The 21,369-nt window shown below is 40.0% G+C and overlaps 1 protein-coding gene across 2 annotated transcripts; it reads left to right on the plus strand.

The window, feature by feature from the left end:
• Positions 1-348: 348 nt before the first annotated feature.
• Positions 349-12,493, plus strand: prdm1b (PR domain containing 1b, with ZNF domain). Of its 2 annotated transcripts, XM_010742733.3 has the most exons (7): positions 349-785; positions 1,415-1,718; positions 5,617-5,736; positions 7,168-7,408; positions 8,956-9,890; positions 10,010-10,138; positions 10,611-12,493. In XM_010742733.3, exons 2-7 carry the CDS (start codon positions 1,548-1,550, stop codon positions 11,184-11,186), a joined length of 2,172 nt encoding a protein of 723 aa, XP_010741035.1. In that variant the 5' UTR covers positions 349-785; positions 1,415-1,547; the 3' UTR covers positions 11,187-12,493. The 2 variants fall into 2 exon arrangements, with proteins under 2 accessions (XP_010741035.1, XP_010741036.1); XM_010742734.3 differs by lacking the exons at positions 349-785; positions 1,415-1,718; positions 5,617-5,736 and adding an exon at positions 6,667-6,906.
• Positions 12,494-21,369: the final 8,876 nt, after the last annotated feature.

A 21,369-nucleotide genomic window follows, 5' to 3' on the forward strand; every position in this document is an offset into this window, starting at 1 on the left:
TGCAGAGCTTCAGGTGAGGTGACCCAGAGCTCCATATAGACTGTGTGAGAGAGCAGAGGGCATGTGTCTGTGTGTACAAAGTGACAGAAAATGATCATACTCTGTTTGTTGTGTTTGACTTTTTTCTGACTAAAATTAATCTAATAATAAAATTGTGCTCATGTCTTTGTATGGGTTCAGGATTTATGTTTGTGTGTGTGTGTGTGTGTGTGTGTGTGTGTGTGTGTGTGGCAAGGGTCTTAGGGGTCTTAGTTAAAGATGCTCTACAGTGAGATGTAGGTCAAGGAGATACAGTGGCAGCAGATTGCTCATTAAGTGCCAAACCAAGCAAAAGTCTTGAGTGTGTTTTTCAGTGGCAACAGGCCGGCCATCTGCTCTTCCTTTATTCATTCATTAACATGTCTTCTTTGTGTGTGCATGGACGTGTGTGCTTGTGTGTATGTACAAGCATTCATCACAACAGCCACTTGCTGGCCAAGTGTACGTCACCGATGTTGTTGTCCAAAACCAACAGTTGTGTGTCAGATGGCTCAATCACATGACCACAGCGGCTTGTGATTGGCCAAGGCGTTGAGCTAAAAAAGCTTGGCGCAATCCGGGCTCCATGAGTTTCTGGTGGCGGTGACAGAGTGGACACATCGAGTGGATACCCCAAAGGATCTAACTGAGAGGAATCTCTAAAGAAACATTAGAGGAAGGAGAGAGTACAAAGAGGAGAAAGCAGACAATCAAGGGATGTCATAACCAAAGAAATGAAGACCCTACAGCTGAATGAATGTGTGAAAGTAAGTCATATCATTTATTTTCTCGTTTGCCTACAAGGATAATGTTGTATAAAAGATGGATAAATGATATGTAATTACAGAAAAGGACAGGTTGACCTATTGCTTAAACTGAATGGCAAATGGATATTGGCCAAGGACAGTGTCATTGAACTTTGGTTCTTCACGAATAGAATAATTAATGATTGCCAGAAGGCATTTTTAAATTTGAAAAAGTATAGAGATTTTTATTTTTATCAGATTATGGGCTTTCACTGCTAGATTTAGTTGACTTTGGAGATAACTTGTATAAAACAACAAGTCAACTTACCATAGTAACACTTTACCTTTATATACACTGCTGGAATAAAATGTTTTTACCTCTTCTTATGGGATTTATTGATATATAAAGTGTATCTTCTCAAAACTTTAGCGATCAATATCTTCCAAACATGTCACAGTGAGAATTAAACCACAGTTGACCTGAATGCATATATAGGAGGATAGGATAGGATAAAAAGAGGAATGTGTCTAAAAACAGTACTGTCAGTTTTCAAAAGGTCAATCTGTGAAAGAAAGACAGATACATAGACAGGCTTTACAAGACGATTTCTGTGCTTCTAAAGTCTCTTTCTCCTCCATTCCTTTTTCAGATCTTGAGCTTTAACCAGCGTACCTAAGACAAGAGACTTACCCAATCAAACCAAAGTACTTCTATACCAAAGCAACCTAAACCAAACAGAACCAAACTAAAAACCACCTGAATTCATCACCTACAACAACATCATGAAGCTAGATAGCGCACAAGGAGACATGAGCGGGTGGAGAGAGATGGACTTTGCCCTCAATTGCACTTACATTGTGCCAGACCAGGTGTCAGATCCAAGCTTCAGCCTACCCAAAGCTATGACGTCCATCCCACGCAACCTCACCTTCGAATACAACACAGACAATGAGGTAAGAGACATTCAATACCTTCAGACTGTTTACCCAGTGAGACACACTCTTGAAACGTATTTTTAGATTAAATACACATACAAAATCAAGTCAACACCATGGACTGGCAATTAAGCAGCCCTGTTATAGTACGTTAAAAAAAGCAAAAAGGTAATGCTGTTTTGTTAGATTAAAGCTTCAGTTTTTACACTTTCAGAGTTACGTAACATTCTGTTGGGCCATCTGCATTGGGTTTCTTTGAACAAAAGATCTGCTGACTAATGAGTTCCTCACACATACAGTAGTGTGTACAACCTGTGTGTGTGTGTGTGTGTGTGTGTGTGTGTGTGTGTGTGTGTGTGTGTGTGTGTGTGAGAGAGAGTGAATGTGGGGCAGTTGACATGAGGCCACTGGCAGCTTGAGGTCAGGGGCCTTTTTAAGTCTTCTGGCCACCTTAGCTTCCCTAATCTTTCAGCCATTGTGCAGCTTTTTTACACTTCTTCTTACACATATAAAAACTCATGTAGGTGCTCAGGACAGGAAGACAGACACACAGGGTAAGATGTTTCCTCTTCTTAAGTGCCTGCGTCCTCTCCCACTCCGATGAGTCAGAGAGCAATCCCAATAACCGTAGGGAATATCAGTCAGCTGACTGTTTGGCTTGTAGTGCAGTAAGATAAGGCATGCGTCTGGACATGTTACCCACTGCAAAGCACAGCAATCATGTCACCGAGTAAGTTTCAGAAGGGAATTCGTACTGCAGCGAAAGAGAAAAACCTCATCTTAAAGATGTCACACTTCGTTTATGGTTGCTCTTAACGCTCTGATCCTTGCGGTCGGCTTTGCTGTCCCCTTCCTCTTTCTGTCCCGTCCTGACCCAGGCAACACTTTCTGTTGTTGTTCCTCTTCTCTAGCTCTCACACTCTCATCTCTTCTTCCTCTCTATGCAGCATGTACTGTTGCAGGATGAGAAAACATGCAAACTAAGGTGATAAAATCTCTTTGAGGGCTAATTACAAATCCCTAGGCCTTGTTCTCCGGGCAGCATATCTTACAAAACGCTTCACACACTCACTCTTGCTGTCAAATTTGATTCTGCCATTTGCTTGTGCTCATCCAAAATCTAATTTGAATATAATTATATCTTATACCCACAACAAACACTTCACATGCACATACGTGATCAGTGAATCAAAAACACATCACATACAAAATGAGACTAACAGGAGTACACCCTCACATACTTGCCAGTAATTTACTTTGCTTAATCAGACCCTTTGAGTGGTTTCCCTTCCTAAAGAAGGTGTCATGTGACTCTTTCTCCTTCTCTCACTAAAGCTGGGAAATTCATTTCCTGATGATCATAAAACAGCTGTTTCTTTGTGTGGCTTTGTGGCACAGTGCGCATACATGTGCGTCTTTGAATGTTAGGTGACACCGTTATCAGGAAGGCTGTAAGTGAAGGGATTTTTCACACAGGTGAGTGTATGATAGACTTGTTTTTTTTCTGATAGATGAGTCATATCTGAAGATTCTGGATGAAAACAATGAGAATATAGTCAACTGACTCTATATATTGGTAATCATATCAGGGACTACCCATTGTTTCACCAGCCCATTATTCCGAAACCCCAATAGTGCTATTGGACTGAAAACTCATTTATCCAACAGCCCATTATCCCCAAAACAAAAGCTCACTGTTCCGAAGGCCTCAGAGTTTTGGACATGCAGGAAAGGACCTTTGTCATCATCCATAAGAAACATAGGGCTAAGATTAAGATAGTTTAGTCAGGTTTAGGCACTAAAACTTCTTAGTTTAGGAAAACATCATTGGTTTAAATAAGTATGTTTCATCAGTTAAGTTTGGGATAATGTATCAGACTCTGTATTTTTGGATCAATGGACCTTCAGAGCAGTGGCTGTTTGTTTGTTTTCAGTCCTGTGGTACATTTTTCTGACTATTGGGGTTTTTAAAATAATGGGCCCTCCGGACAATGGCGTGGCACCAGCACTTCAATGTGCACATCAACACACTTGCCATACTTGTTCAGTGCCTGTTTGGTTACAAGAAGGATTGTTGGACCTACTTATTTTCCTGTTCCTCATAACATCTTTCCACCTTTTCTAAACATCCTTTAACACCCATTTTATTCCAAAGCGTGCCAGGAAAGGCAATGAAAGGTGGTGGGGGCATGTGGCAGATGGGGTGTTAGCAACGGTGCCAGTGAGCTGAGAGAGAGAGAGGCAACGGAGGGGATAGATGGGGAGGGAGGAGCTGAGCAGAGGAGGGTGTGTTGGGGGGATTTAGGTTAAAACCAGATGATTAACTTTCGTTGGGGACAGGCAGCCGGCCAGGCATCAGGCTTCAACCTGGCGGGCACACAATCTATTTTGAGAGGGCTAAGAAAAGACGTGGGGTTGGGGGAGGGCAGAAAAAAGGAAGGCGTTCAGGAGTGTGATAACGTTGGTCCAGAGAACGCCCACACTCCTTTATTCCATCCCCTCCCCGCCCCCATCCTCCCAACCTGACTGAACTGAGCGGTTAAGCAGCAGTGGCGGCCACAGCGATTCGTTAGTCACGCAACGCCAACGAAGCACAATGTCACTGTCACACCGGTTCATCGCATCCAGGAATCACCTCACTCGCCTTGACACACACAAAAACACACACACGCTTCTGCCGCCATGCCGTGACGGGTTGTTCTTTTAATTAACTGCTCGTACATAATTTACAAATTCAGACTCTAGCCTTCATGGAGTGATAAATGTGTTCAGGTGTCATTTTTTTTCTTTCTTTTCATTTAGGCCATGAGAGGCCATGAAAATCTTTTTAGGGGTCCGTTTGAATTATAATTTCTCAGTGGCAGGAAGAGTGTGTGTTTATGTATGGGGCTGGGGAAGAAGGGTGGGTGAGGGTATTTAAGGATCGGACACAAAGCTCCTCAAGAAACCGAGGCTGTGTGCCACAGATGCCCTGCCTGATGGTGTGTGTGTGTGTGTTTCAGTGTGTTTTAGGGGGGTTAGCCTGTGGATTTTTTATAAATGTGTGAATCATAAAGCTGTTCTTCACAAAAAAGGCCACTGACATATCTATAGATTTTTTTTTTTTTTTAACCAAGGACATGTTGTCTTTCTCAACTCAGTAAAATCTACCTCAAAAGGTCAGACATGACTCAGTGATGTGCACAACAGGACATGTTTTTACCTAACCACATATATTACTGTATGTACCTTGGCACAATTACTCACTCATGTTAAAGAACGTTTCCCCTTTGCAATTGAAAAACACGTTGGGATGAGCTTTAAAAGTGTGCCATGGAGTCCCATATTAGTGAGTAAAAGGTGAGTTACACATCTACAGCTAGAAGATTTTGCAATCACGGCTTTTAGGCTTTGAAGCAAGAGCAGGCAGAGTCAGTCTTATATTTCAGGAGTGCTTTTGCCTTTGTCTACGTACAACATGAGAGATGAGAGAGCAGCACAGCGTTCACACAACATAACAGGTGACCTGACTTCTTCTATGTGTGGTGTTTATGAGGACAGTAGGTCAGAGATCAGTGGAGTAGGTCAGAGAAAGTGTAATTCTCTTCATTCCATTAACTCATTAGTGTCTAAAGTGTGTCACCTTGTGGGCTTTAACGTGGCTCTAGAGCTGTCTGGGTCAACGAGACAAAGCCACCACAACTATAACTAATGCCAACAACCTGCTGGACATAAACAAAAACACAAGTATACCTCTACATTATATGTATAAAGGGAACTATTGTCCTTAATTAGTTCTCAAAACATCAGCTAATAGATGACATTTTATGTTCTCTATGAAAGCAGAGTGTTAAGTTGCAGTGTAATATTCCACATACGAGGTGAAAATATGGGAAATTGGCTCTAAATTTCATGAAGTATTTGTTCTGTGTTTCAGGTGACAGGCGTGTTTAGCAAAGAATACATTCCTCAAGGGACTCGCTTTGGCCCCCTGCAAGGAGACATCTACACCAAAGACAACGTCCCCAACCAGGCCAACAGGAAATACTTCTGGAGAGTAAGGGAAACACACAAACGCATACGCACACAAACTCTATGCATAATCTAATTTAGGCACCGATATGTTAGTCCAGCCCAGTGTCACACAGAGGAAAATCACAATTCTAGACACCCTGAGAAGATTTGACAAGCCGCTGGGGATCTGTTTTCATCTTCCTCTATTATTCTTGTAAAAAAAAAAAAAAGCTTGGTTGCTCAGATACAGAAGTTTCAAGCCAGTAGTGAATACGTCAACAAACTGGTTCAGGGTTTTTGGTCAAAAATTTTTTTTGACCAAAAACTTCCTCGTTTTGGTCAAAAAAAAAATGGTGGCACGTAAGAAAGGACTGGATTCACACACTGTCATCAACTCCTTACCGGCACTCAGGTCCAATGCAATATGTGTCACACACACATAGGAAGGGGCTATTGTTCAATATACACACTCAGACATTCACACAATCCTTGTCTTTCCGGCCCCTTTTTAGTCTTCATGTCCTGTGATTATTTTCTCAGACAAAGCTTATGTCATTTAGGAAATTTTCTATTCTGCCAATTCCCATAAAGACTTCCTACGTATTTTCCTTCCGGCTATATTTCCTGTAAAACCTGTGCATGGTTTACAGTGTTCCTGCCCTGGTGCAATAGTGAAAGTCTGATGTTCCTCTGGAGTCATTATCTGATAAACCTCATGACACAGGTGTAGGACGGGTGGACGTGCTGCCAAAGACATGCCTGTGTATGTGGGTTTGGCCACCTGCCAGCTGCCTGTCAGGCAGGAATCCAACTCACATTTCCCTTTCATTTTGTTTTCTTAAGGCAACACACACACACACACACACACACACACACATACACACACACACACACACAATATTTTTTTTATCAAAAGAAGAGATCACAGTTAATTGTGCTGCTAGCATGTATTTCATGAAACTAAATGTCAAGCCAAAAACAATAATAATACAAAGAAGTGAGAAAGAAAAAAAGAGAAGGAGAAAGAAAGAGGGAGAGTGAGAGAAGCCCCGCCTCCGTGTCTCACACTCAAATAGTGACATGCAGAGGCATAAACACACACACACGAGCGCAGCACTCAGCACACACACACACACAGCAGAGCTGTAGGACGCAAATATACTGCGACTGATAACTGAAGAGGATAAAGGATATTTAATTGTACATGGCAGAGGTGATTATTCAGATTTTTTTTCTTTAGATTCTTGATTTATTCAAATTCAATCGATTGTTTTAATGATTATATTTGGGTCTAACATGCTGCTGTGGCCAACGGATGGTTATAATATCATGTTTTTGGATTATATTAGTTCATTTTAATCATCTGATACATTAAATATTAAATAATTTCATCTACATCCTGGTCCTCATGAATGTTCTTCATGTTTCTGTGTACATCTTTTAATCCCATCACCACTCTCTTCTTCTCCTTCAGATTTACAACGGTGGGCAGCTTCAAAATTTCATTGATGGCTATGATGTCCACAGGAGCAACTGGATGCGCTACGTCAACCCGGCCCGCTCCCCAGTCGAACAGAACCTGGTGGCATGCCAGAACAGCCGAGACATCTACTTCTACACCATCCGACCGGTGGAACCCAATCAGGAGCTGCTGGTGTGGTACAGCCAGGAGTTTGCCCAGAGGCTCTGCAGCCAGCAGGCTGACATCAAACAGAGTGAGTGCAGCAGGATCTTTTCTAGTTTTGTAAAAACAGACTCGCAAATATCTCGAGGCACAGGAAGGAACAGAGCTCACATCTGCACACTTCAGTGCTCGTTCTTGACAGATTTGCTGTTCTCCAACAAAGACATCACGTTTCTGGTGAACTTGATGAACCTGTGAATTTGTATTAATCATCACGAGGAATGCTCACTGTCACAAGTTTTGATGGTGAGATAGAAGAGAATCTGAGAAAATCTGACAGATTTAGATCTGTTGTGACTAAACACACAGCACAAAGTCTGCACCAGGACAGAGTCACTATTGTCAGTCAAATTCTTTTACTTCAAAGTGAATAAAGACACTGTAATTCCTTCCTGTGAGGAAGACCTGATGTTATCTTTTACTGACAATAAAGATAGTTGGTTTGATGCTATATTTCTCCCTGTCTGGCTTAACATAGAGAGACGCAGTTTCATGTAAGATCATGGAGAACGCACACAGACAAAAGAACTCTCAGTAGTTGTAGAAGGGGAGAGTGGAGAAATCTAAGGGGAATAATGGCCGGTCAAAGTACCTTGATGAGTCATTTGTTTTCAGCTGTTAGTAGAATGGCAAGTCATACCTTCATCATCCTGAATGTTTTTCTGTTGCCGCAAAGTCTGATGACTCATGTCAACTGGATACACCAGATGCGTTGCCATTTATTATGGATGACTAACGCTAAGGCAGTATCATTATATTGTTTTATCAGTGTAAGGATTTTGAAAGCGTTCACCTTCCTCATTGTAAAACTCCAGGCTCGTTTATTGTTTGTCTCCGGGACTTTCTGATATTTCGTGAAGGTGATGTAGTTTGGCAGCTCAGGTAATGGTTGTCGGAGCTTGAAACTCACAAACCAGAGAGAAATTTTGTTTTTTGGGTTTTTTTTTCAAATGCATTATTTTGCACCTGTAACATAACATAGACAAAACATAAAAATGAAATGTCAGATCAAGTTTTTACAAACTCATTTTTGTAATGTGCTAAAAGGAGAAAGGGAACCAGTGGCTGCATTTCGACAGCATTTTAAAGTAAAGGCTAAACAATGGAACACTGGCACAGACCTTTAAATGACCTTAAATGCAAATGTGATGAACAGAGTAGAATGACATAAAACAGTAATCGATATACAGTAATGCTGAGAAATTCAACTAGCCAGGCTTTAGAGAGAGAGAAGGGAAAAGGAAGAGACGTTTCACATTGTCTTGTGGTCAGTACGGTAAGACAGCTATACCCAGAAAAGGTTGCATAAATGAAACTTAGAATTTTGCTGTACAATGGCTCATAGCCTGACACATAGACTCCCACACACACCACCAACACATTCTCCCACACCAAACTCACTACTGTGATTGACAAACAGAAAGTCAAGTCAAAACTGAAACTACTATCATTTACCATAAGTGGGAGTGCCTTCTGTGGGCTGATGTGTGACTGCGTGTGGGGGGCATTTGAACTGTTATTTGGGAATTACTACAATATTCTCTCTCTAAAAAAAAAAAATGTACTTCTGTTTTGCAGTGTACTCACCAAGTTCTGATGAAGACCAGGAGCTGGAGTACACCAAGCAGCACCTACCTAAGCAAACATGGCTTAAAGAAAGAACAAAGGAAGAGGTAAAAGAGGAGATGGATGAAGATGGAGAGGAGAAGATAGATGTGGAGATGTTGGAGAGAGACACTCCGCCTGACACACCTGATGATCAGATCATGGACTTCAGCAAAAAGGTTGGGAAAGAGGAAGAGACGAGTGACAAAGATCCAGAAGACCGAGGGATTATTCCCTCCCCTCAGCCCGAACACAAAGAGTCAAGCCTGGGCTTGAATCATCCATACTTACCAGACCACCATCCTGCGCTACCATCTCCACACCGAAACCTCCCTCTTCACCTCCATGGCCTCTATGGCCACAGAGAGGGTCTTGTTTCATCTTACCCTCTTTACCCTCAGTCCAGACCCTTCCAGCCCCCGTACCAGCTCATTCCTCCCTACGGCCCACAATATCCTCGCCTCCTCCTCCCCTCGTACTCCCCTCCCTTTCCAGGGGTGCTGCCCTCAAGGTCCCTCCAATACAGCAGATATCTGGGCACAGATGGGCTCCCCTATCCACCCATCAGCCAGCCTAATCTACTTCCAGTGTCCCTCCCCTTCCCTTCGTCTCCACAGGGGGGTCTGAAAGAACTAACACCAAATGTATCGCCACCACGAGGCGCCCCGGCCACCCCGGAGCTCTCTCCTCTCCCCAAACCCGACAGTCGTCAACAGTCTCCTGAGCAGTCTCCCTCTGGCTGTGAGGAAGCCATGAATCTTAGCCTGGCTATGACCAAAGGCAGCACAGCGCCACGTAACGGCCCTGGCCACAAATCACTGCCCTACCCACTGAAGAAGCAGAATGGAAAGATCAAGTATGAATGTAATATCTGCTCGAAGACATTTGGACAGCTGTCGAACCTCAAGGTAATAACTTCAATCTTTGTTTTTTTGTAATTCTAACTTAATTGAATGTATTCTAAAATTTGGACGCCACCATTTAACATTTGCCTCATGACTTTTTTGTATCATCTGTGTAAATGTAGGTCCATCTCCGTGTGCACAGTGGTGAAAGACCGTTCCAGTGTAACCTCTGTAAGAAGAGTTTCACTCAGCTGGCTCACCTCCAGAAACATCACCTGGTTCATACTGGGGAGAAGCCACACGAATGTCAGGTATGTTGAAATTATAACCTGAGTGTGTGTTTTCCTGTTTCTTTACAAGGTCTTTACTGCTCTCACTATGACTGTGATGATGATCTAGAATGTGCCGGACATTCACATACCTATCTGGTAACGCAGCATCTGTTTGATTTTCACTGAGCCACTACCCACCTTGTTATGCAAGAGAATCTTTATGCTTTTGTTTGCTAGAGTGACTTTATGGGTGTGAGTGTCAAGAGTGAGCATAGAACAGGTCTTACGGAGAAAGAAAAGTAGTCCCTGTCATTATATAAAAGTCTCTCAGAGAACTGGAATGACATGGTCCACCCTGATACAATATTAATAATGACATCAGAGTGACATCATACTGTACAGCTAAGATTTTCCAGAATAAACGTGAACACAATCAGTATGGTGTTCTTTAGGTGTTCATTAGTCATGTGAACACTACTCACAGAAGCCTTAACTTTTCAATTCATTCTAGGTGTGTCACAAACGCTTCAGCAGCACCAGCAACTTGAAAACACACCTGCGCCTCCACTCTGGGGAAAAACCTTACCAGTGCAAGCTGTGCAGCACCAAGTTTACCCAGTACATCCACCTGAAACTGCACCGTCGCCTCCACAGCAGCCGCGACCGCCCATACCACTGCCAGCTCTGTGCACAGTTCTTCTTCCACCGCTTCTCTCTCCGCATACACCAGCGCAGCTGCTGTCTGGCTAACTCCAATGCCCCCGTCAACATACATATGAAAGAGATGGTGGAGCGGTTTGACGCCAGCCAAGAGGCCGACACGCTCACGGAGGCGGCATCGGCGCTGCAGGTGGAGGAAGCCGTGGAGCGCTGGTTGGCTCGTACCTTGGAAGGCGAGGGGAAGGAGGACCAGAGGGAGGCCACCATACTGCTGAAAGCTTTGACAGCAGCTATCAACGCACCATCAGTGCCCACGGCCCAATCAGCTGTACCAACATCACACCACAGCCCTTCACTAGCCTATCAAGAGAGGGCCAGTGTTGTTCATCTGCACAAACGGGCAATGGTGAAGACAGAAGGACAGTGAGAGGAATTGAAAGAGGGGGAAATAAAAAAACGGACATATAGCATACCACCAACCAAGAAAACACTTGTCGCCAAATAAAACTCCCTATATGTATAATCCAATGAGCGCAGCACCAAAAGAAGAGCATTCCAAAGACTGAGCGTATTCAGTGATTGTACTTCCTCCCAAACGTCAGTTTAAAGATGAAACTGGGGAGGCTGTTGTTAAGCTGTGAATATTTAAAACTCTTTTCACTCAGGTAGAGAAGTGTTTGCTTTTTTGTGCTTTAACTTATTACTTTTTTTTATTATTTGAGTCATCTATATTTATTTGGTTGTATCATAGCTTGTGTTTTCTGCTAGTGTTTTTGTCATATGTGTCGACATTTCCAAAAAGATTTGACCTTTGAGGAAAACCACAAATGGACAATACGTGGACGAGTCTTCACCTGTTCTGTTGTTTTACTGTGTGTGCCAGTGTGTTTGAGCTTTTTGGGTGTGTGTGTACGGCAACTGGAACATTTTCTTTCTTTTGAATGCCAGGGGACAGCGATAGCACAAACCACCTCCCTGCTCCTCAACTGTTTGCAACTATTTTATTTATTTATAAAAAATAAAAAAAAAGGGAAAATCAGGTATTTTCAAACTGTGTGTTAATAAGTAATTGCCAAAATTAATTAATAATCAAAACACATGAATGTGTACACCATTTTTGGATCATTGTTCAACTCGTCCTGACATTAGACGGGAGGAAAGAGGTTCAAACTAAGCATTATTCACACATTTTTCTTGATTATTCAGCATATTTTCAGATATCAAGTATCAAAGACACACCATGTTGAACTTAACCAAATGCCACCAAAAAAATTAAAATACTACAGATTCATTCATTCATTAAAGATTTCCTTTCTTACTTCAGTGTTGGAGTCATAAAGTGGATCATTGTATAGCTTTTTACTGAATACAGACCTCAAGCTTTATCCAAATCTTCATTTAGATATCGGTACCTCATATTCAGCATTGAAGGGTAAAAACCAGCAACACAGTTTTCTAACATTATAACATGTTAATATTTTGGAAATAAAAACTAGATCTGTGCGCTTTTGGTTACCCAGAACCAGATGGTGGGAATTTCTACTCCTGAGCCAATAATGTATGTCTTTTATCGTTTTGTAGGGTTTTTTTTCTTTTCTTTTTTCTTTTGTACAATATGTTTGTCTATGTAGTTTATTTTTGGAGACAGGTTATGAAGAATTTATATGTGAGAGACTATTTTGATGATACTTTTATATTTACATGAAGTAGCATATTAAAGATATTGTTTCTATATGTCCAGTGTTTTGTCTGTGATTTCATGCTTCTATAAAATCTGCATAATGGAACAAAAACAGCAACCATGAAGGCAGAAAAGAAATCAATTATGAAATCCCATGATAAATGAAACTGTGCATTATTCCTGGCAGTGCATGAATCATCTGATAAACATTAGCTGATCAGCATTTTTTTTTTTTTTTGCTGCTGCTAGTAACGCTTTTCTGACAACACTGAAATCAAATGAGAACACGTCCATGACACACATGTGTTTTCTCATCTGAAGCTAGATTAAATATTTGATGTGACAGTGTGATCTTAAAGGTGAAGGGCCAAATTTTGGTTTGGATTAAATCAAGCTGAAGCTTGAGAACGGTTATGCTTTGTGCTGAAATGAATGTGTCATTCACAAGAACTTTGTTGTCATAGTTACAATAAGCACTTAGCTAAGTTCCCTTAACAACCACGATGACCAGTGGTAGGACACACAACTGAACAGCAGTCTCTATGTAGTTTGTTGACTCTTCCATCCTACTCTGCTCTATGATAATGACAGGTGGCCTGCTACAGTGCTCTGTCACTGGATCATAAACTTTGGAGTCACCAGGTGAATCAACTGATGCTCTCCTTCCTGTTGGGAGAAATCTGCTGACTATATATCTGATTACTTCCTGCTGTTTTAGTTCCTTCATACTGTATTTGGTGACGGCACCGTTTGCCTTTGTAAAGTTCTTTTTTTCAGACCTTCAGTCAGTCTGTGTAATGGATTATTATGTGAATATATTAGCTCTGACCTTGTTACTGCTAACAAACAAACTCAGGGAGCAGCAGGGAGTGGCACGTGACAACAGTTCATCACATTCACACAGCAGCCTTTTTCCTCTGACGCCATAGTAGGAACCTGTAATGTCATACTGCTGTGACACAGGTTGCTAGTCATATAAACATAGATAGTCTCAAACTGTTACCATTTCTCCACTTCCCCATTGATCAGTAACTGGGCAGAGCACAGTGCAGGTCCAGAGGGCAACAGGCCATATTTCATGGAAACACAATATATTTTATAACCCATTACCGTTAGTCAACAGCTAATGTTAGCATTCAGCCACTTTCTAGCTTGTGTTACTGTGTTAAGTAATAGAAGTTACTCTTTCTTTTGGTCTAATTAACCCTTTGGTCCTGTGGAAAGGATAATTCTATTTATGGGAAAGGAAGGTTTTGACTATCTTAGCCCATAACCAAAATGTGTATGTCTTATTTGTGTATTTTTTGAACAAAGAGAGCATCTTTGCCAACCCTGAAGGCACTGAAGAGTTTATTTTATGACCCCAGTCATTAAGGCCAGCTATTATTAGCCTTCAGTTTTATAACTGATTTCACAACCTCTACCATCACCAGTGTGTCACATTAAAAAATACCTAGAAATGCGCACACGGACGTTCTAATAAAACCCCGTATCTATGAACACAGTAACTGAGTTATTGGGGGTGTATATTGTATTGCATTATATTGACAGGAACTAAATGCACAATAACCCCTTGCAACATCATGCTTACTACCCCTCTCTTGCTGGTAATAAAGTGTAGGGAGTCTCACACTACATCCCCCTGATTAGTTCACTTTTCAGGCTCTTTCCTAGAAGGTACAGGAAATGAAACCACAGATGAAACTCAGAAAAAGCGCTGCTTACATCATGATTTTATTCTAAAATCACTCCTGTTTTGGAGTCTGCCAGTAATTTCAGTATGGAACACTGCAGCGTCAGTGTTTTGGTTCTTTAACATTTACGTTCATTTCAGACTTGAGTAGTACGAGAAATGATGTCAGAAATCTGAGGTCACAGTGACTCCATACTACCTTAAGAGCATGTTTTTCTCAGACATGGTGTTTAAAAAGGATTTTAAAAAGTTGAAATGATGATCTGCTGATTGAATTGAAAAAATCTCTTCCTCTGCTTTTCTCTCTCAACAACAGTGTGATACATTTACGGGCACAGCGGGCACACCTGAATGAACACGAAACCCCAAAATATGGTTCTAATTTGTTTCTTGTCATTTCATGGCAGTGAGACACACTTTCAATCAGCAAACTATAGCAAAGTTACTGTAATAATGATTTGCTTTTTACAGTAATTCTCTCACAGTCTCTCTCTGTCTCTGTCTCTTAACCACTTTCTTTTTCTTTTTGCTGCGCAATGACTCCTCAGTCTGTAGTATTTCCTCCTGTGATCTGCTGTGGGGGAGAACCCCACACCTACACACCACTGACCAGAATAAAAACACCTCAGACATTTAATGTTCACAGTTAAACTGACAGGAAATCCTTTTTCATGTGGCAGGCTGCCAGCTACGCTGTCAGATACACGTTTATGTCATCGTGCAATTAAGCACTCGAAGCAGAATCCTGGTTAGAGTTTAAAAAATTAAAATGTACCTATGTACTGTTCTGATAAAGAGAAGAGAAGAGAAGAGAAGAGAAGAGAAGAGAAGAGAAGAGAAGAGAAGAGAAGAGAAGAGAAGAGAAGAGCATAAAACTAATTTAATGTAGTGCAGATAGACAGAATACCATTTGTAAATCTATTACTAGGTTTGTGTGTAAAATCATTTTTATGTTCTTACTATAAGATCGCTTTTCTGGATTTTACTATTAAAACTAATGCACCAAATCTTACACCAATGTGTAAGATTTAATGGCATCTACATGTGTAGTTGCAGACTGAAATCTACTCCTTGAGGAAGCATGAGGAAGAAACTACAGTGGCCACGAATTGTGCTTAAAGTGTTTGTCAGGGTTTGTCTGCTCTGAGCTGCTGTAGAAACATTGGATGTTTTACATGGCGGCCTGTAGCTGTAAAGGGCTCATTCTAAGGTAACAAAAACATAACCATTCTTATTTTCAGGTGATTATACACTAATAAAAAAAATACTTACATAAAGTGTGTTTTAATGAAGTAAACATACTATATCACATTTTTACCATATTCTGTAAATGAAGCTGCTGAAAGCTTTACACATTCGACCTTTAAGGAAAGTCTTAGTGACAAACATCACAAGCTCCAAAATGAAACATTTTAGGAAGCTAAATGATATATTAAACATCTGTCTGTCTTAGTGTGACTTATTCAGTACACATGGAGAAATGTGTGTTTGTCACGTCATGCCAAATGTAATTTTAAGGTATATTAAATGTCTTCAGTTTACATTTTTATACAATTTGAATTAAGTGCGGTCAGATGTGTTGATGATTATCAGCATTACCAAGGTAACTTTAGCTTTGTCAGTTGTCCAAGTAGCTAACAGGCAGTTAATAAAGTCTTTGGAAGAAGAATTACTTACTAAATCAATAAACTCACACTAAATCTTATAACCAGGCTAAGTTTGAAGGAACAAACAGCTGGTCAACATCATGCCTGCTCTTTAAAAAGTATCTCAGGGTCCACCTGACCATCACCAGATTTTAAATTTCAAGTTTTTTTTGACCAAACTAATAAAATGAAGAAAACTTTTAATCCTTGTCAGAATACACTGGCCTCATACTGTACATACAAATAAGCAGAAAGGCAAATATTTCATTTTGAAAAGATGAAAATTGGACAAAACCACATGAATTTATAAACACTGTCAGTTATTTAACAGCCTTTCTGTTGGGGGGACTGTCGACTGCCTGGTTGAGAGGACAGGGCTTAAGTGAAGCAGACATCCTGTTTATACTTTCTCTCTCTGACATCTCGTGACACTTTTTCTTCGAAAAGAGACATCTACGGTTCCTCTCTGTGGCTAGCCAGCTGAACGGCAGACTCAGTTCACACAGCTCGTAAGAATTACAACAGGTCATGCTTTAACTTGCCACATAAAGTGGTTGAATTGCAAAAATGAAAGAAACAAAAGAAGAAAATGGTGGTGCATGATGGTGTCTGAAGCATGCCTCATTATTGTTTGAATGAAAATACGCGTTACATTTCAAAATGTGAGCTTTGGCATGAACTGTGCAGTCACACCGCTGCCCATGAAAATTTCCAGGAAAGTGACTATCTTGCTTCGGATGAGTCACACATCAGACTGGCATGTAAAACGCTTCTGCTCTAGTGTCTTCTTTAGAAACTGACTTCCACGGGGCAATGAATGCAAAGTTTCCAAGTTCCCAGGGCAAAATGAATCTAGGAGGGATTGAAGACTCTTTGATTCATAGGAACTGGAGTGATTTCCTTTGCTGTAATACAACAGCATACCTTAGTCACAGAATACAATAAAGTGCTTCTTGACTCTCACTGTGTAGACAAATATCTTAATTACACAATCCACTCTGTAGCAGTTTTATTTATATTTCCAAATGCCATCACCGCTCCATGGAGAGCATTGTGCACCATGAGGACTGACCTCTGATCCCTGTACTTTTCCATTTGACATACAGTGGACAATGACATCACTGATTCTGGTTTGCGGTTTGACGTTCAGCTGCAATTGATGCGTAATCCACTTACAACACACAGCTCAGTGTGTCATTATCATTATGTTAACAGGAAACTTACAAGCAACGTTTTGACAAAACCAGTGTGTGAGGCATACAGTTAGTAACTTAACATTTGTGAGTTACAGATTTCAGGAGTTTCGTTAACAAAACCTTTTTCTGCTGTTAAATAGTACAGTCTTGCACACTTTCATGGTCACCTGAACGTAACTGTCTCTTTGTTTGTAATGTTGATTTGTGCTGCAACTAACTTGTTTTGGTTGAAGAGAAATATAGATAAAACATATTTGTGTTCAAAAGCTGTAAATGCTTTGTATGGTAAAAAGTGGAAGGGGCTGCTGGTTTATAAGGAGCTGCCTTAGCCTCAAGCAGTAACCTCTGTGGCTGTGAAGTAAAGCCAACCTGGAAGTGCCAAAAAGTGCAGTTCCACAAATGACCACTTGAAGCTACAAAACATAAGTCCCCATGTCCAAATGTCCAACTTCACAGCAGAAATAAACATGTTTACAGCCTGGTACAAAAAACTGTTTTGGTCTCTGTAGCTAATTTCCCCGTTCATGACATCTGTACTGAGGGTGAATTTATATACAACTCACCTGTTCACATTATATTAAGGCTTAAAGTTATGCAGGATTGTAGGTGTAGGTGCTGTGACAGGTGGCTTGCTTGAGTAACCATTGTTTCCACCTTGTGAGATCGCCAATAAATCATACCATTGATCATTTCTGACTACTCCTGCCACAGTGTTAGCACATGTGAACATTATATCCGCTCCATCCCTCCGCTCCTATTGATGCGAGACTACTAAACTAGACTCATCTATACTCAGGAAATTCATTGAAATCAGCTTGTTGTTATTTTTGTTGCGAACTTTGGGGACAATTACAAGTTAAATATATCATTTCATATTTTTTGCTGAAAGAGATAAATTAGTTCCAGCAGTATCACCCTCGGCTCTCGTCTATTACTGTAATGTGTTTGATACATTTTGAAAAAGGATACTATGAAGAGAACATATGTATCATCTCAACCTCTGATCTGCAACTCTTTCTGTTCATGTTCTCCATCAGTGGTAAAATATTCATTTTGTTGATGTGTATCTGTAACTTACAGCTACATCATGTTAACACCTGCCAGCCAAAAGTTTCACTTTTCATCTGACTACATTTCTGTGGTAATACCTTTATTGGTTTATTACACCCAGGTATCCAACAAGTGTGTTGTGAAATGTACATCCTTTTCTTAAGTCTCAAGTATTGTACGTGTATATCTAAAATTGGTCACTGCAAGAATTAAAATAATTAATGAAGAAAACAACTTAGGACTTAAGTTACGAGTTAAGAATTCACAGGAAGTTTTTTTTATACTGTCAATAGTAAAATAAACAGGTTATACAGAATTTTTGTTTTGGCTGGAGCCAAGCCTTCATATCCTGTGACCCATTTACTTGGAAGTGTTGGACAATTTCCACTTTCTGTTTAACTTCCACAGAAAGATTGTAGGGATAATAATGTCAAATATCAGGGGTGTGTGTGTGGTTGTGTGCGTGTGGTTGTGTGTGTGTGTGTGCCAGAGTGCTACAGTGCCAGAAAGAAGGACTTTGTTCTGGTGCCAACGTTCCTTTCACTTTTGACTTATTTATTCCTATGAGTGACAGAAGTTATTAAGATGGAATAAAGTTGCTGTTTTGTTTTTCAGATGTGCGTGCTTTTGATCGTATATCATTGTTCATGTTCACCCTCTAAATCACTGCTGATTGGGCCTGCTTTCAGTGTTTGTCTTTCAGTCTTTCAGTAATATAGTCATATACATGGGTGTGGGGCTCTGAGTAATAACACGAGCTTTTGACGCTGAAGCAATCAGCCAAATGGGTCTAAAGGTTTGACAAATAAAGATAAAAAATTGATGTCTATATCATCATCATATTTAGTCAAGAAGGTTTAAACACTATTGATCAGAGAGAAATGTTTTGAAAAGTAACCCTTCTGCTGATAAACTAGGACTTTGTACTAAATATATTTGATTACAAAAATTGCATTTCAAACAAATTTCAGTATTAGTAAAAAATTGATAGCTCTAATATTTTCTCAGCCGGGGCCAGCTTCTTGCAAGATGGTTGCTTATAGCCAAGAGACACTCACACACAAAGTGTCTAACAAGATCTAATAAGTCAGTATTTTGATTTTTTGTTATCATTTGACAGCCCGGCAAGCTAGTTCCTCCTTTCTATTTTTTCCCCCCTAAGCTAAGCTAACTGGCTCGTAGCCTCATATTTAGTATAAGTATCAATGCACTCACATAACTGCGCATTTAGTCTAGTATTTAGTGTAATTCACAACATTTTGAACTGAACACAGCACGTTTGTTGATTTATTTGCCTCTGTAATCAAATTACCATACAGCAAACCTTCAATATTTCAGCAAAAGGAAAGTGTACAATAGAGACACATACAGTAATCTGTCATTCTAAATAGTAACGTTAAAGTTTGGTTCATTTTGATGACGGTCCTCAGAACACATTAGCATGGCAGTTCCAATTAAATGCTTTGAATGTTTTTTTTGTTTTTTGTTTTCAATTTGAAATCAGAGCACTATAAAATAATTCAAGACATTCAAGGTTCCCATTACTGTTCCCATTTTGATGATTGCAGCAGGGGAATCTCAGAGCACTAAAGGGAACTATGATTTCACTTAATTACTCTCTCTATGAAACTGAGAGCATCAGCCTTTTTCTCTTGTTATCTCCTCAGTTAGTAATGCAGCCGTGCAGTGTAGGAGGTTACTGATGCAGTAAAGCAATAGAATAATCAAAATGATGTCACAGTATTAGAATCTGACTCACTTTTATTGGTCAGCTACGTGTACACACAATTTTAGGGGTTAAAAAAGAAACAGCTTATTGACCTCTTATGATCACTTTATAGTCATTTACTTTTCAGACAAGTGGCTTTTACTGGAACTGACTTTTGTCGTCACCGATTTGAATTGAGCATGATGGTGGTGCCATTGTGAGGCAGAGGAAGCCACATGTATGCAAACATATGCACAGGCCTGCAGTAGTATTTCTGTGCCTTTCATCTAATCTGAGATCAGGGTGCAAACTGCAGAGAGACCACAAGATGTCACCATGTATCCACTGAGCCTGCACCCTGCGGTAGAACACAGTATTTATATGAACGCCTTGGTTTATATAAACCCAATCTGAAAATTGATCAGCACAAATGTTCTGTTTGTATTATAGTTATTGTGATGAGACACATAATTTGCAGTAATTTTCTGTTTATCTGTTGAAAAATAAGTCTGATCCTAAAAGTAAGAACACCATCCTTTAAAATATTCTACAAGTAAAAGTACAGAATTAAAAATGATACTTAAGCAAAAGCCCAGATGTGTGTCTCCTTAAAGATCTTACATTATTATAGAATATTATATTATTATGTTTTTATCAGATGAAACATGTCAAATACATGTAAGAGAATTTCAATATTGTAGTCTGCCAATGTGGAGCCAATTAGTAGATAGATTAGAAAAGTGTAATTCTAAGTTTCAAATTAATGTAGTTGAATAAAAGATACAATTTTTCTCTCTGAAATGTAAATTATAATGGAGGGGCACATTTGAAAAGTAATGAGATTGTTTGATTCCACACATCATCAGACATGCATCCATAAATATATAGTTTAAATATATACCATTAATAATCTTTATCACCATCTATATATAATGCCATTAAAATTAGCTCCACCTTCACCAGCTGCTGCATTCAAATAATGAACATATTAATGCAATAACATAATTTACATGAGTTTATGAGTACTTTTACATTCAAGTTTGCATTTTTTACTTTTAGTTTAGATTTTAATGCTAATTTTCCCATTGGGGATTAATAAAGTACTCTTTTAGTAGCCTGCTTTTGTATTTAAAGGTTCGGTGTGTGTAGGATTTAGTGGCATCTAGTGGTAACATTGCAGATTGCAACGAACCCTCACATCAACCTCTCCATCCTAGCATGAAGGATAAACTAAGGAGGCCACAAAACTTATGAAAACTATGTGGAGCCAGTGTTTGGTTTGTATGTTCTACTGTAGAAACCTGGTGGACTCGGTGGAAAGAAACCTGCAGCCTCTGTGGATAGAAAAGCCCATCCATCCATCCATCCATCCATCCATCCAATATCTGTAACCGCTTATCCTCATCAGGGTCATGGTGGGGCTGGAGCCTATTCCAGCTGGATATAAAGGCCTCATTCATTCTTTTTTTAAAATATTTATTATGTAATTTATTATGAGTCTATATCATCATATTTAGTCAAGAAGGTTTAAACACTATTGATCAGAGAGAAATGTTTTGAAAAGTAACCCTTCTGCTGATAAACTAGGACTTATTACTAAATATGTTTGATTCCAAAAATTGCATTTCAAACAAAT

Source organism: Larimichthys crocea, chromosome XIII (genome assembly GCF_000972845.2).
Source record: "Larimichthys crocea isolate SSNF chromosome XIII, L_crocea_2.0, whole genome shotgun sequence".
In the NCBI taxonomy this organism is placed as follows: Eukaryota; Metazoa; Chordata; class Actinopteri; family Sciaenidae; genus Larimichthys; species Larimichthys crocea.